The sequence below is a fragment of the Crinia signifera genome, chromosome 6 (assembly GCF_055691185.1).
Source record: "Crinia signifera chromosome 6, ASM5569118v1, whole genome shotgun sequence".
NCBI classification, from domain to species: domain Eukaryota; kingdom Metazoa; phylum Chordata; class Amphibia; order Anura; family Myobatrachidae; genus Crinia; species Crinia signifera.
Window position 1 is genome coordinate 30,328,727 of NC_139222.1, and position 17,656 is coordinate 30,346,382.

General features: G+C 48.9%; 1 protein-coding gene across 1 annotated transcript in view; it reads left to right on the forward strand.

The window, feature by feature from the left end:
* LOC146010186 (uncharacterized) overlaps positions 1–16,793 on the forward strand; it is a 33,283-nt gene extending 16,490 nt beyond the window's left edge. Inside the window, exon 2 of the mRNA XM_083151180.1 lies at positions 13,981–16,793. Within this exon, the coding sequence (XP_083007306.1) occupies positions 14,059–15,633 (1,575 nt within the window). The 5' untranslated portion in view covers positions 13,981–14,058 and the 3' untranslated portion in view covers positions 15,634–16,793. The remainder of the gene's footprint in view (positions 1–13,980) is intronic.
* The last annotated feature ends 863 nt before the right edge of the window (positions 16,794–17,656 follow it).

The window sequence follows — 17,656 nt, forward strand, 5'->3', positions numbered from 1 at the left end:
TGGACCCCTCCTCAAGAGGGGGGTACTGTTAGGCGCCAGCGTCTGCGCCGCCAGGTCCCCGTGTGCTCAGCAGCTGACAGCGCTGTGAGCACAGGGACAATGGCATTTCCTGGTCCTCCGGGCAGCTCTGGGCGGAAGTGTTGGGTCGTTGCTTAGCAACGCCCCGAACTTCCGCCGCCTAGGACAGCAGACCAGGGGACACATTTTCGGCTGCACCTGACATCACTTCCGCCGGGAGAGGCGGCGAATTTGACTAAAAGCCAGCGCTGCCCACAGTCAGACGCCGGTTATAGCATCCAGACCCTCCCACAAAAAAATGAAGGAAAAAATGAAAACACCTGGAACCGATACTTAAACATCGATGGTCAAAAGATTGAAAAAATCATGAAAAATTTAAGAAAAATTTAAAAATGAAAGTTCCAGATTGGGATGATTTCTAGAGTCCAATGTAAGATCAGAAAAAGGGGGAGGCAAAAGGCAGAAAATATTGGAAAAATGGGGGGAATGGATGAAAAGATATAATTATATCCCAACGTGTATTGAGAGTCTGAGATGGTTTAACTAAAAAAAATAGATAAGGGGTTATGTTCATTCAATCCTCTTGGGGATAGGGTGCCCAATCGATATATCAATCTGCTCTCACATTTCCTTAACTCCAGGGCCCGGTCGCCTCCTCTGGGAGATGGGGGAATCCAATCGATCAAGCGACATCTCAGGGTAGCAGTTTGGTGTCCTGCTTGAAGGAAATGGTGTGGAACCGGTTGATCGGCTTTCTTGGTTTCGATGGCAGTCCTACGTGCATAGCGGTGGTTGGCCATCCTTTCCCTAAATTTACGCGTGGTCCTGCCGACGTAGGCCAGACCACAGGGGCAATGGAGCAAATAGATCACATGGTCCATTTGACAATGTAATCTGTGTTTGTTTTTGATGGGTTTACCCGTATGAGGGTGTGTGAAGGAAGGACCCGCAATCATACTGTTGCAGGTGGTGCAGCCTGAACATCGATAACAACCTGTTTTTTTGCTATGTAGCCATGTGGTACCGGAGGTGTCTGAAGGGCTCGACATTGGGCGCATCAGAAGTTGTTCGGGTCTCTTCTGTATGCCATCATCAGGGGGCCATGAGGCTGAAGTTTCAAATTGTTGTCAGTTGCTACTATCGGCCAGTGACGTTTTATGCTTTTCTGTATCCTGTAAGGGATTTATCTTGTTTAGCTGTATAAATTACTAGCGCTTTCCAGCAGGCTGGGTTGGGGCCATTCTTCGCCATTCAGCTTCTAGCAATTATTACTTTTGCTAGAGCGCAGAGATTGGTAACATACTGTCGGTCACCTGGCTCGAGCTTGTTTAACTCCAAAATATTTAACAGACAACCGCTGGCCGACAGTACGGACCGGGGGATACCTGAATCTACTAAGGTTTGGATTACCTCTGTCCAAAATGCGGTCAGCGTTTGACACTTCCATAGAAGATGGAAGAACGTGCCCTGTTCCTGGTTGCATTTAGGGCAGTGTGTAGTTGCCCGTCCATTAAATTTTACCATACGGGTTGTTGACATGAAGGCTCTGTGTAAAATGAAATATTGCACCTGTTGCACCCTCAATGCATTAGTAGCGCGTGTAATGTTTGAGACCACAAATCGCCAATCATCCTCCTCTATTGATCCGATATCTTGGATCCACTTATTCCTTAATACCTCCATACTTGCTAGTCCTTTATCCCGATTAATGCACTTGTAAATTCTGCTAACCCGTTTTTTTACCCCGCCTGCTCTTATTATTGTTTTAAACGGGGATTCTCCTAACCGAGGGGTACCCCCCTGAAATCGCGCCGCCAGTGCTGTTTTCAGCTGTAGGTACCTATAAAGGTATGATTTGGGAAGTCCAAATTCAGCCTTTAATTCGGCAAAGGTTTTTATACGTCCGGGAAGGTATATTTGACCAAGGGTTGTTATGCAATATCTATTCCAGGAAGTTATAGCAAATGAACTAGGTCTCCCTGCGCACCCCTCAATGCAGCCCTGGAATGATTCTGGGTGTTTTCCAAATCACCCCAATGTGAACTAGTATTGAAGAGAGTGAATAATTCCTTGGGCGCAAATGGGTGACAAATATTTTATTGGGAAAAAGGTAAAAACATCACATATAACATCTGGATTAAAATACAAAGCGGACAAAAATAAATCCCTCTCACCCAGTGTAGGTGGTGGAGCCACAGATGGCAAATGCAGAGTGTCCCAAAAAAAGATCCACCCTGCAGGCTCCACAGGCTTAGCACTGGGCTGGGTCCTTGGGTAGTAGCAGCAGTCCTGGACCTGGACTGCTGCTACTACCCAAGGACCCAGCCCAGTGCTAAGCCTGTGGAGCCTGCAGGATCTTTATTGGGGACACTCTGCTTCTTACCATCTGTGGCTCCACCACCTACACTGGGTGAGAGGGATTTATTTTTGTCCGCTTTGTATTTTAATCCAGATGTTATATGTGATGTTTTTATCTTTTTCCCAATAAAATATTTGTCACCCACATGCGCCCAAGGAATTATTCCCTCTCTTCAATACTAATATCTATTCCAAGCTTCTTTAACTTGAATCATACTTGACTCTTTAAAGGTCATAGGATCATCAATTGGGTGCATTGGATCAAGGGACTGAATATTCATCATTATGTTGGCTTCCTGACAGATTTTTATGGCTTGCTTAACTAACGGTTATTTGATTTTAATATTCTATCGATGGGGTGACTGCGTAGAGATGCTACTGTAACTAGTGCGAGGGCAGTATCACTGTCCTCCGTCTCCTCTATCCAGGGGCGTAGTAGGGCTAGCTGGGCAGACAGATAATGCGCACGGAAGTCTGGAAGCCCCAGTCCACCTGCCCCCCTGTCCAACATAAGTATATTCAATTGAACCTTTGGTCTGGTATTATGCCAGATGAAGGACGAAAGGGTACTATTAAATTTCCGGAAAAGATTTTTTGGAAGGGGGATTGGCGATTGTTGGATCAGGTACAGTAACTGCGGAAGCACCACCATTTTGATTAAGTTGATCCTACCCGTAACTGACAGCGGGAGTTTACCCCATGATTTGAATTTGGTTTCTAGTTTACTCATCATTGGAAGGATATTGTGCTGGACAAAGTCCTCTGAATTGAGGGTTATTTGTATCCCCAGATATTTGAACTGTGTGTTTTTTAACTTTTTTTCACCTAAATAAAACATAAAACCAACATTTGTTTTTTTTACATATTGGTGAGTGCTCTTTATGTCCCCTCCCAGGGAGGATACATACATACATATATATATATATATATATATATATACACACATATATATATCAGGGTTGCCGACCCTCCCGGATTTTGCGGGAGTCTCCCAAAAATCGGGTCCTTCCTCCGGCCCCGGGAAGGGTGGGCAACCCTCCCGGAATCAGGGGGACCCCCACTGAGCCCCCGATCGCGGCATTTATATGCCGCAATCCGCGGGTCTCAGGGGAGGGGGCGGAGCTAAAACGGCACAATCGTGACGTTTTAGCCCCGCCCCCTCCATGGATATCAGTTATTTACGCTATTTGATGTAATGGGGGTGGGGCTTAATGACGCCACAGTTAAGCCCCGCCCCCAAAACTCGTAATGCAAGATTCCTCTCCGGGCTTCTCCCGGAGAGGATTTTTTTAAAGTCAGCAACCCTGATATATATATATATATTTATTTATTTATTTATTAGCAGTTTCTTATATAGCGCACACAGATTCCGCAGCGCTTTACAGAGAATATTTGACCATACACATCAGTCCCTGCCCCAGTGGAGCTTACAATCTATATTCCCTACCACATGTACACGGACACACAGACATTCTAGGGTTAATTTTTTTTTTTGTTGGGAGCCAAATTAGCCTAGCAGTGGAGCCAAATTAGCCTAGCAGTATATTTTTGGATTGTGGGAGGAAACCGGAGTACCCGGAGGAAACCCACGCAAGTACGGGGAGAATATACAAACTCCGCACAGTTAGGGCCATGGTGGGTATTGAACCCATGACCTCAGTGCTGTGAGGCAGTAATGCTAACCATTACACCATCCGTACTGCCCCCATATATATATATATATATATATATATATATATATACTAGGTGATTCATCGCGCCCTGTGGGCGCTCTTCACACCGTCGTAAGGGGCTGCGCCCCCTTAGTTTGTGAACATGTGTATTGTGAGAAATATGGTTAGAATTGTATGAAAGATGCCTGTATTGCAACTTGAGTTATAGGTGAAATGTGTTAAATAGAGAGCATATGATGTGGAAGGGGGTGTGTATTGTTTTGTTTAATTAAAAAGCGGTTACAGAGTAAGATGTACATTGATAGTGTGGATGGTACAGTGACATTTGTGGGTGTGGGGGGGGGGGGCTGTGTGTGCATGTTTGTTTAGGTGTGTGTGTGCAATAGTATAGTAGGTGTTTTTGAGTCAGCGGCTCCCCACTGGTGGAGGTCACGACACAGGAAAACAGGAGGCTGGGTAGTGATAGGGGTGTGTGGGAATAAGGGGGACTAAAGAGGAGGGTGGGAGATACTGTGCTGCTTCTGCCAGTGGGTGAGGGTCCAGCGTGGCAGTACAGGATGGTGGCCCTGAGTCAGTGTCTCCTCCTACTGGGTGGGAGTTAGGGTGCAGGAGGCTGGGCTATGAGGCATGACAGGGCATGTGGGCAAAACAGCGTCAGCGACTCCCCAGTGATGGAAGTTACGGTTCAGGAGAGCAGGAAGCTGCGTAGTGATAGGGGTGTGTGAGTATACGGGGGACTAAAGAGGGGCTTAGGGGTGCCGTGAATTGCGGGAGGGGCGCGGGGGTGCCGTGAATCAAGGGAGGGAGGGGGCGGGGGTCCGCAAAGCGCGGGAGAGGGCGTGAATCGCGCGAGGGGGGGTTGCGAATTGCGGGAGGGGGGTGCGCGGGGGTGACGTGAATTGTGGGAGGGGGGGCTTGAATCGCGCGGGGGGTGCGCGCTCGGGGTCCGCGATTTGGGGAGGGGGGGCACGGGGCGCCATGAATCAACCTAGTTGGTTATATATTCTTGTAGAAGGATGGTAGGATGTTGCGGTCATTCAGAATGCATTTACATAAACAGTAATAGTAGCAGTAAAAGGTCTGACTTAAAGCACCTACAGTAAAACAGAACAGGTGTTATATATTATACAAAGAATTGGTTGATGATGTCTAGGTTGACGTGCACCACGACCCCCTCTCCCGTGATTCGTGGACACCCCTCACCTCCTCCCCCCCCCCCCCGCGCGCGATTCACGGCAACCCCAGGATTAAATGGCACATGCAAAACACTGGCACGGCTATGGTCGACAGTGAAAAAGGTTGACATGAGTTTTTGAAGATTTATTTTTCTTTTTTTTTATGTTTTCATATTCATTCTCATGTGTCGACATGGACACAATGAAGTGCCACACTTATGTCAACATTTACATGTGTTGACCTTTCTGTGTTGATTTTTTCTTGTGGCAATTTTTTTCCAGTGACAACTAGTGCACGTCAACCTACACATCATGAACCAATTCTTTGTATAATATATAACACCTGTTCTGTTTTACTGTAGGTGTTTTAAGTCAGATCTTTTACTGCTACTATTACTGTTTATGTAAATGCATTCTGAATGACAGCAACAGCCTACCATCCTTCTACAAGAATATATAACCAACTAGGTGATTCATCACGCCCCGTGCGCCCCCCCCCCCATCCCGCAATTCACAGACCCCACGCGCACCCCCCCTCCCGCGATTTATGCCCCCCTCCCACGATTCACGTCACCCCCCGCGCACCCCCCCTCCCGCAATTCGCAACCCCCCCGCATGATTCACGCACCCTCCCACGCTTTGCAGACCCCCGCCCTCTCCCGCGATTCGCAGACACGCCCCCTCCCTCCCTTGATTCACGGCACCCCCTGCGCCCCTCCCGCAATTCACGGCACCCCTAAGCCCCTCTTTAGTCCCCCGTATACTCACACACCCCTATCACTACCCAGCTTCCTGCTCTCCTGAACCGTAACTTCTACCACTGGGGAGTCGCTGACGCTGTTTTGGCCACATGCCCCTATCATGCCTCATAGCCCAGCCTCCTGCTCTCATGCACCCTAACTCCCACCCAGTAGGAGGAGACACTGACTAAGGGCCACCATCCTGTACTCCTGTGCTGCCACGCTGGACCCTCACCCACTGGCAGAAGCTGCACAATATCTCCCACCCTCCTCTTTAGTCCCCCTTATGCCCACACACCCCTATCACTACCCAGCCTCCTGTTTTTCTGTGTCGTGACCTCCGCCAGTGGGGAGCCGCTGACTCAGAAACACCCTACTATACTATTGCACACACACACCTAAACAACATGCACACACAGCCCCCCACACCCACAAATGTCACTGTACCATCCACACTATCAATGTACATCTTACTCTGTAACCGCTTTTTAATTAAACAAAACAATACACACCCCCTTCCACATCATATGCTCTCTATTTAACACATTTCACCTATAACTCAAGTTACAATACAGGCATCTTTCATACAATTCTAACCATCTTTCTCATATACAAATGTTCACAAATTAAGGGGGCGCAGCCCCTTACGACGGTGTGAAGAGCGCCCGTAGGAAGAAGCCAATACATCCAGTTCAAGGGGAAAAAAAAGGATTTTTATATCTTGCAAAAAAGCGTGATTCATGCAGAAAGATTGGACACACCATGGATAGTAATCAAATGCAATGTTACAGTCCATGTTACCACAGCCAAATGGCACGTGCATGGTGGTCCACTGTCAAGCCACTGATGTTTGAAGTGGGCCGGTATACAACGGTATGTCACACCGGTACTTACTTCGAGCACTATTTTTTTTATTTTGTGGCAGCGGCGCAGAAACTGTCTCCCCAGCTCACCCACAAGTGCGAGCAGTCTCCCCTCACCCACTCAGCGGCGCTGCCGGGGACAGCCAGCTAAAGACCGGCAGCGCTGTGAATTGTGTGAGGACTTAGAGGACCGCCTGCGGCTATTTCAATATCGCGCCTGCCCTGTTCGCTGTCAGCCAGCCAATCAGGTGCGGCGGCTCCTGATTGACAGCTGGACCGCGAGCAGGGCAGGCGCGATATTTGAAATTCCGATTGAGATGAGAAAGCCATACGTGATTGTGAAACGTGTCTCGGAAGCAGGTCCCCGCGCTGTGCACAAGTGGGCGCCTATAACCTCTAAGCTGTCCCATCATGAATTCAGTTGCTGTCGCACCACTGTGTCACCGCAGACCCTCAAGCTACCCTGTACACACAAGCTCCGGTCTGTGAGTAGGCAGCTTCATCTCCTTTCCCAGACCAGCAGACTAGCGGCGGCCCCTCTCTGACAGTTACCCCCGTGTTCAGAGGTTATGTGAGTGGTGCTCCCTCCAGCTGCCGGATTCACATCACATCCCCTGACATCTGACAACTTGGTATGTTCATTTGTTTGGTTTGTAGGCAATCTCCCTGTGTAATAATCTTTTTTGTATACAATCCATGGCTAATTATAAATTGATCTCAAGGTAGCCCTTAGCCGTCTGATTTATACCCCTTTTACACCGCCGAAAAATCCGGGTCAGCTGCGGGTCAGACCCGGATCATCGGCGGTGTAAATGGGGTATATCCGTGTCCATTTACATGGGTCCTCTACCCAGGTCAGAACCCGGATAGGACCTGTGTAAATGGCGGTGTAAATGCTCCCCCTGCGGGTGCAGGTCCACAGCATGCAGCGATGGGGAAGATGTGCCCAGCTGCTGCGGGAGGAGGGGGGGTCCCTGCGGCTGCTGAGGGGAGGGGGGGTACCTGTCCTGTCAGCCTGCGGTCGGAGCTCAGCGGAGGGGATGATGTGCGCCGCTGCTGTACCATCCCCCGGCAGCCGGTCCCTGCGGCGAATGGACAGTCAGTGTCGGCGGTCCCTCCAGCGCATAGGAACTAGTACTAGTTCCCATGCGCCTGAGGGACCCCCGTCACTGACTGTACATTTGCTGCAGGAACTTCGCGGCTGCGGGGAGAGGTACAGCAGCGGCGCACATCATCTCCTCCGCTGAGTGAGCTCCGACCTCAGACTGACAGGTACCCCCCTCCCCTCAGCAGCCGCAGGGACCCCCCCTCCTCCCATCACCCGGGGACAGCACTCCCCATCTACCCCCTAAAAAACACTGAACCTGGGTCAGCCCTGCCTTAAATAATAAATATATATATATATATATAAATATAATATATATATATATTATATTATATTTCTATAAATATAATATATATCTCCTATATTTTGGCTACATCTGTCACTCAAAGTGGGTGTCTGTGTCTATAACGCTCTGTTCCTGGACTTTCCTCTTAATGTGTGATTGCCTTCATCTGTGCTGAACACCTTTCTGAGAAATTACCCTGTTTAAAACAGGTGATGGCAATCATACATTAAGGGAAGTCTAGAAACAGAGCATTGTGTCCCTCCTGGAGAGGGTCATGTTGGGAGGTATGTGACCGAGAACCAGCCCAGTGAGCCCACAGACAGTGCCAGACACCCACTGCCTTCCCATGTTGCCCAGCACTGCTACTCCAGGTGAGCGCCCCCTCCCGCGATTTGCGGCAAACCTCCCCCCCCGCGCGCGCCCCCTCCCGCGATTCGCGGCAAAAACACCCGCTCCCCGAGACCCCCCTACCGCGATTCGCTGCAAAAAGAACCCCCACGACCCCTCCTGCAATTCGCGGCATAACCACCACCCCGCGACCCTCCCGCGAATCGCGGCAAACCCTCCCCCGTGACCCCCCCCGATTCGCGGAAAAAACACCCCCCCGCGACCTCCCTCCCGCGATTCGCGGCAAAAAGAACCCCCCGCGACCCCCCCTTGCACGATTGGCGGCGACCCCCCCTCCCGCGATTCGCGGCACCCCCCCCCCGCAATTTGCAGCAGCCCCAGGATTAAATGGCACATGCAAAACACTGACATGGCTATGGTCGACAATGAAAAAGGTTGACATGAGTTTTTGAAGATTTATTTTTAATTTTTTCATATTCATTGTCATGTGTCGACATGGACACCAATGAAGTGGCACACTTATGTCAACATTTACATGTGTTGACCTTTCTGTGTTGATTTTTTCTTGTGGCGATTTGCGTCACACCCCCCCCCCACAACCCCCACTCCCGCGATTCACGGCACACACACCTCCCCCGCGATTCTCGGCACCCCACCCCGCGACCCCCCCTCCCGCAATTCGCGGCACCCCCCGTGATTCGCGGCAGCTCCAGAATTAAATTGCACATGGAAAACACTGACATGGCTATGGTCGACAATGAAAAAGGTTGACATGAGTTTTTGAAGTTTTTTTGTCATTTTTTGAATATTTTCATTCTCATGTGTCGACATGGACACCAATGAAGTGCCACACTTATGTCAACATTTACATGTGTTGACCTTTCTGTGTTGATTTTTTTTCTTGTGGCGATTCGCGGCACCCCCCCGCGACCCCCCCCCTCCCGCAATTCGCGGCAACCCCCCACCGGAACCCCCATGAACCCCGCTCTCCCGCGATTCGCGGCACCCACCCCCCGCGACCCCCCCCCTCCCGCAAATCGCGGCACCCCCCGCGATTCGCGGCAGCTCCAGAATTAAATTGCACATGGAAAACACTGACATGGCTATGGTCGACAATGAAAAAGGTTGACATGAGTTTTTGAAGTTTTTTTTTCATTTTTTGAATGTTTTCATATTCATTCTCATGTGTCGACATGGACACCAATGAAGTGCCACACTTATGTCAACATTTACATGTGTTGACCTTTCTGTGTTGATTTTTTCTTGTGGCGATTCGCGTCACACCCCCCCCACCCCCCCGCAACCCCCACTCCCGCGATTCACGGCACACACACACCCCCCGCGATTCTCGGCACCCCACCCCGTGACCCCCCCTCCCGTGATTCACGGCACACCCCCCGCGACCCCCCCTACCATGATTCGCCGCAACCCCCGCCCCCGTAACCCCCCTCCCGCGATTTGCGGCAACCCACCCCGCGACCCCCCCTCCCGCGATTCTCTGCAATCCCTCCCCTCCCGCGATTCGCAGCATCCACCCCCCCACAACCCCCCCTCCTGCAATTCGCGGCACCCCCCGCGACCCCCCCTCCTGCAATTCGCGGCACCCTCCGCGACCCCCCCTCCCGCGATTCGCGGACACCTAAGTTGCAATACAGGGCATCTTTCATACAATTCTAACCATATTTCTCATATACAAACATTCACAAATTAAGGGGGCGCAGCCCCTTACGACGGTGTGAAGAGCGCCCGTAGGGCGCGATGAATCACCTAGTATATATATATATATATATATATATTATTTAAGGCAGGGCTGACCCAGGTTCAGTGTAAATGGTGCAGACCCAGGTCAAAGTGCTGTGTAAATGGGGTATAAAGCAGGGTCAGACCCTGGATACTCCAGCATTCAAAGACCAGGGTCCGACCAGGGTTTTTGGTGTAAAAGGGGTATAACTCCCCTAATGCCGGGGCTGCAGCGCTGATAATCCTGAGCTGACAACTTAAGACCTTCAATTGGTTGCTTTGCTTTCAATTTCTTTGTGTGATATCTTTATTGTGTACAATCCACCTCAAGTTGGCTAATTATTAACTGACTCCAAGGTCATGAGAGTGGTACTCCTGCTGCTAGCCGCCTGATTTAACTCCCCTGATGCCTGGGTTGCAGGCAGCGCTGATCAAATTTGAGCTAAACAATCTGATACATTTATTTGTATTTATTGTGATTTGGTTTCATATAATTTCTCTGTGTAATAATCTCCCTGTTATTGAGGAAAAACCTATCACCATTCACCCATGCTTCGTTTAGAGATAATTTAATAGCAGGCTATCCTTTATCTTTTTAAACTCCTGCTCGTCACCCCCCTTCTCTCTCTCTCTCCCCCTCCCCTACTCCCCTCTGGGCTTACATAATGTGTGTAAATGGTATTGGTGTGGTACGCTTAGGGACACGCCCCTTTTGGGTGGCCACGCCCCCTTTTCATGGAGCGCGCACATGACTGCACCCCTTCTATTTACCATACCCCCGCTTCTAAATTTCCACTTCGAGCACTGTATATAATATATATATATCTCTTATATATTTGGCTACATCTGTCACTCAAAGTGTGCCTGGAGCTATAACGCTGGGTGGAGCCTCTGACTCACATGACTGACTCACATGACAGAGAACCAGCCCAGTGAGCCCACAGACAGTGCCAGACACCCTCTGCCTCTCCATGTTACACAGCAAAGACACAGCTACTCACCAGACACATCAGGTGAGCGCCCCACACCTCCATACCTCCCAACATGACCCTCTCCAGGAGGGACAGAATGCTCTGTTTGTGGACTTCCATCTTAATTTATGATTGTCATCACCTGTCATTTTAAACAGGGTAATTGATAAGAAAGGTGTTTAAGCACAGGTGATGGTAATCCATAAATTAAGAAGAAAGTCCAGAAACAGAGCAATGTGTCCCTCCTGGAGAGGGTCATGTTGGGTATGCACCTCCCTCCCTCCCCCCCCCCCATTCACGGCATCCCCACGATTAAATGGCACATGCAAAACACTGACATGGCTATGGTCGACAATGAAAAAGGTTGACAAGATTTATTTTTCACTTTTTCAATGTTTTCATATTCATTCTCATGTGTCGACATGGACACCAATGAAGTGCCACACTTATGTCAACATTTACATGTGTTGACCTTTCTGTGTTGATTTTTTCTTGTGGCGATTCGCGGCACCCCCCGCGACCCCCCTCTCGCGATTTGCAGCACACCCCCCGCAATTCGCAGCACCCCCGGTGACTCCCACGATTCGCGGCCCCACCCCATGACACCCCCCCTCCTGCAATTCGCGGCACCCCGCGACCCCCCCTCCCACGATTCGCGCCAACCCCCCGGGCCCCCCCTCCCGCGGTTCACGGTGCCCCCACGACCCCCCCTACCGCGATTCCCCACCCCTGACCCCCCCTCCTGTCATTGCGGCAACCCCCCGCCCCCGCGACCCACCCTCCCGCGATTCACTGCAACCCCCCGCGCCCCCCCCATTCCACGATTCGCGGCACCCACACCCCCCCGCGACCCCCCCTCCCGCAATTCACGGCATCCACCCACGACCCCTCCTCCCGTGATTCGCGGACACCCCTCACCTCCTCCCTCCCCGCGCGTGATTCATGGCAACCCCAGGATTAAATGGCACATGCAAAACACTGGCACGGCTATGGTCGACAATGAAAAAGGTTGACATGAGTTTTTGAAGATTTATTTTTCTTTTTTGAATGTTTTCATATTCATTCTCATGTGTCAACATGGACACCGATGAAGTGCCACACTTATGTCAACATTTACATGTGTTGAACTTTCTGTGTTGATTTTTTCTTGTAGCAATTTTTTTCCAGTGACAACTATGAACTATTTGCACGTCAACCTACACATCATCAACCAATTCTTTGTATAATATATAACACCTGTTCTGTTTTACTGTAGGTGTTTTAAGTCAGACCTTTTACTGCTACTATTACTGTTTATGTAAATGCATTCTGAATGACAGCAATATCCTACCATCCTTCTACAAGAATATATAACCAACTAGGTGATTCATCCCGCCCCGTGCCCCCCCCCTCCCGCAATTCACAGACCCCCCGCGCACCCCCCCTCCCGCAATTCGCAACCCCCCTCGCGCAATTCACGCCCCCTTCCACGATTTGCGGACCCCCGCCCTCTCCCGCGATTCGCCGACACCTGCGCCCCCTCCCTCCCTTGATTCACGGCACCCTTAAGCCCCTCTTTAGTCCCCCGTATACTCACACACCCCTATCACTACCCAGCTTCCTGCTCTCCTGAACCGTAACTTCCACCACTGGGGAGTCGCTGACGCTGTTTTGCCCACATGCCCCTATCATGCCTCATAGCCCAGCCTCCTGCTCTCATGCACCCGAACTCCCACCCAGTAGGAGGAGACACTGACTAAGGGCCACCATCCTGTACTCCTGTACTGCCACGCTGGAACCTCACCCACTGGCAGAAGCTGCACAGTATCTCCCACCCTCCTCTTTAGTCCCCCTTATGCCCACACACCCCTATCACTACCCAGCCTCCTGTTTTCCTGTGTCGTGACCTCCGCCAGTGGGGAGCCGCTGACTCAGAAACACCCTACTATACTATTGCACACACACCTAAACAACATGCACACACAGCCCCCCCCCCACACACACACCCACAAATGTCACTGTACCATCCACACTATCAATGTACATCTTACTCTGTAACCGCTTTTCAATTAAACAAACAATACACACCCCCTTCCACATCATATGCTCTCTTTTTAACACATTTCACCTATAACTCAAGTTGCAGTACAGGCCATCTTTCATACAATTCTAACCATATTTCTCACAATACAAACGTTCACAAATTAAGGGGCGCAGCCCCTTACGACGGTGTGAAGAGCGCCCGTAGGGCGCGATGAATCACCTAGTATATATATATATACTACTGAGTAAGGGAACCAGTAAACCATATAATACTCATTTGGTAAGCAATTATAAATGACGCCAAACGGGCATCTCAGAAGTGTTTTCTATAACAAGTGTTTTCTTTGAGCACTATACATGTATGTATACAGTATGTGTTGTGTACTTCCAATTTTTGCCTCGAGATTTCTATTTCCCCATTACAAGGTTTCCTTCCCGCCTTTTCTCTCAATACAAGAAGAGAGACAAAGGGTCAGTTAGATATTGTTGTCTACAGATAGATTCCCTTCTATCCTAGTCAGATACAAACCAGACAGCCATCTTTGTTCTTGTTTGCAGCATACTTTTCCATCAAAACACATTTCATTTATATTTATTTAACTGTCACATAAAAGATGCCATTTTGTATCCATATGACAAATAGTATTTATCCATTTATTCTTTTGTAATATCTCCCAACAGGAACATAATCACACGGATCCTCCTCTGGTGTTTTCTGTGGGAGATCGCAGCGGGCAGGATTATCAGGAGTGCGGCAGAATGTCTAAGAAACGTGGCAATGTCAGAAAACCCAGCCCGGGTGACAATAACGAGGGCATCACGGAAACAGCGGGCGTGCAGGACCCACAGGAGGCCACGTCTGTGACTCCTAACAATGAAGGGTCAGCTCAAAAGGTTCAAAAGCAAGCCTGCACTACTGAGCCTACGTACAGCTCTGAGTCTGAGGAGAGCTCCCAGGCTGGCTCCGGCCTGGAGGACAATAAGCCTGAGCAGAAAGTCTGTCCGGAATGTGGAAAACATTTCCGTTGTTCATCCCACCTACTGATACACCAGAGAGTGCACACAGGGGAGAGACCGTATACATGCAAAGAATGTGGGAAATGTTTTGTGCAGAAGCAGCATCTCCAGTCACATCACCTTATGCACACTGGGGAGAAGCCGCATCCGTGCTCAGAGTGCGGGAAAAGGTTTCCTTTTAAATCCAATCTTACAACCCACATGAGAACACACACGGGAGATAAGCCATATAAATGTCCTGAATGTGGGAAAGGATTCACCACCAGCTCACACCGTCGTATACATGAAGCTTCCCACACTGGCGCAAACCCCTTTCCATGTTCTGAGTGTGGTAAAGGTTTCCCTACGAAATCCCAGCTGAGAAACCACCAGATGGTCCACACTGGAGAAAAGAACTTTGAGTGTCCCGAATGTGGAAAACGTTTCTCTTCTAGTTCACATCTCAACAGCCATAAGCGGACCCACACGGGGGAGAAGCCATGTAAGTGCTCTGAGTGCGGCAAAGCCTTTGCATGCAGAGCCAATCTTCGTCTCCATCAGAAATCCCACACGGGAGAAAAGCCGTTTGCCTGCAGCGAATGTTCAATGCGTTTTCCTGCCAAAGTTCATCTCGCCAGGCACCTAAAAGTCCACACAGGGCAGAAATCCAATACATGCCCCAAGTGCGGTGACTATTTCCAGAATGTGTCTGACCTCGTCCAGCACAGGAGGAGCCATCATAAGACATTTGCCTGTACTGAGTGCGACAAACATTTTAAACAGAAATGTCTTCTAAGGAACCACCAGAAAATACACACTGGAGAGAAGCCATTTGTGTGTGCAGAGTGTGGTAAAGGCTTCACACAGAAAGTAGGCCTCGTTTCACACGAGCAGAGGGTTCACATTGGCGGAATAAAACCGTTTGAGTGTCCAGAATGTGGGAAATGTTTTTACGGAAAAGCTGAGCTGAAGCAACACGAGAGAGTCCACACAGGAGAGAGACCTTTTCCCTGTCCGGAATGTGGTACAAGTTTTAAAGACAGCACAAATCTGGTGATTCACCTGAGGCGTCACACTGGAGAGAAGCCGTTCTCATGCTCCGAGTGCGGAAAACGTTTCTATGCCCGCGGGGATCTTTCCACTCACATTAAAATGCACACCGGGGAGAAGCCATTTGTGTGCTCGGAGTGCGGGAAAGCATTTATTAACAACTGTGAGCTTGTTCTACATCAGATATCTCACACAGGCGAGAGACCGTTCACCTGTTCCGACTGTGGCAAATCCTTCAACCGTAGAACAAATCTTGGCAGGCATCAGAAAACTCACACACGGGAGTGAAGCCATTTTGCATTTCCAGGATGTGAGAAGCGGTTTATAATGAATTCCAAACTTGTTAAACATAAGATCATGGGGCTCATTTGTTGTGGATGATAAATTAATGGCACAATTAAGGTAATTGAAAATGTCCAAATTCCGAAATGTGTATACCCAGCGACATCGCAGCCGGGGAGCATACACACTTGCTGATGACGGCAGTGACTGAGCGTTCCACAGCATGGCCCTCGCTTGCAATGTCCTCGGTCACCTTGCATGTACCGGTGATGGAGGATTTCACTGACATGTAGGAGCGCACCTCATCTGCAAAAAAGTGCCCAATGACTTGACGATATGAACATTGTGTAGTTCTAACCTGGGGAAATTGGGGAAAATCATTCATATTATCTATCATCTAGTGTGTACCCAGCTTAAGTCATTAGGGGGGGGGGGGATATTCTCCCTACACCTCACTGCGAGTCTGCTCTGACTGCTTCAATGTTTGAGTTAAGTCATTTTTGCACTAGATACAGATTACTTATACAGCTTTGATACATATACTTAGGCTGAGACAGTAGTTAATAATTTTCAGTCAGGTTGTATGTTATTGTTATTTGAGACCAAACCAGACAATAACTTTTAGTCTTTGGTTCTTAATCCTGGGGCAATATTGTTCACCTTGTGGTTTAATCTATATAATCTATATTATACATTGTATTTAGATGTTATTTTGGAAATTGAGGAAACAGTGCCCCCTTAGGATACTGTCAGTGTTAGATAGCCTCATTGCCTGGAAGATAACACTGGCTGCAGAAATGCTAAGAAGAGTAAAGATGTGAAAATAACTCCGCCTCTTGACCATGAGGGCGGGGCTCCTGAGTTTGCTGATGTGATTGCTGTATTGGACATCTGCTGATCAATTAATACATTTATGTTTCTATATTTTAGTTATTTGTTTAAGTTCTTTTTCTTTAGAGGGGTGGGGGGGGTCTACTCATTTTGGCAAGCCATCCAGGAGACCCGTGTGAACCCCTAGAAAAGTGCTTTATTTTGGGTAAAATGTTTTAAAGGTTATACAGTAAGGAAAAGGGGGTACTTGTGTAATATCTGGGCGCCCGATTTTTTGATTGTTTGCCTTAACTTAAGGCATACAAGCAGATGCGATGGACCCGATTTTTTTTGGGGGGGGGGGGGGGGGGGATCGGGTCGATCGCATTGCATGCAACCAAATCGCATGCGATGCGATGGACCCGATTTTTACATTGGATCCAATGTTAAATGGTCCCTGAGACCTGATTTTACATTGGGTCCAATGTTAAATGCCCCCCAGACCCCATTTTTTATTGTTTACCCACCCTGTTCATACCCCCACTATCCAAGTGGGCATGGAGTTGATTTTATATAGTGTGGCGAGCACAGCGAGCCACCGAGCCAGAAGCGTGGCGAGCGGACGCGGATTACTTAACATGTATTCCGCGTCTGCTCGCCACACTATAAAAAATCTACTCCATGGGGGTATGAACAGGGTGGGAATACGATAAAAAATGGGGCCTGGGGGGCATTTAACATTGGACCCAATGTAAAATTGGGTCTCGGGACCATTTAACATCGGATCCTATGTAAAAATCGGGTCGATCGCATGCGATGCGATCGACCCGATTTTTCCGACCCGATAAAAAAATCGGGTGCCCAGATAATACACAAGTACCGAAAAGGAAGCAAGTTTTCCATCTTTTGTATGTTGTGTTTTCCATATGTGTATTTTATTTATTGGCTATTAAAATAATCATGTAAAGATCATCCAATTTCCTATTAATTTTTTTTTAAAAATCCATCAGCGCTGCACTTTTCTTTTTTCTAAGTTCTCCATCTTGGCTGTCTAGATCTGGCTCCTGGGCTGATTATAAGGGAAAAGGCCTGTAAATACACGGAACCAATCAGGACTGTAACTAATGCAAAAGAATTACAGGATGTTGATTTAGGTATTTATTCTATAAATGAGTCGCGCTGCAGCTGCAATTCTCAATCTTGCAGGATCGAGCTGCCT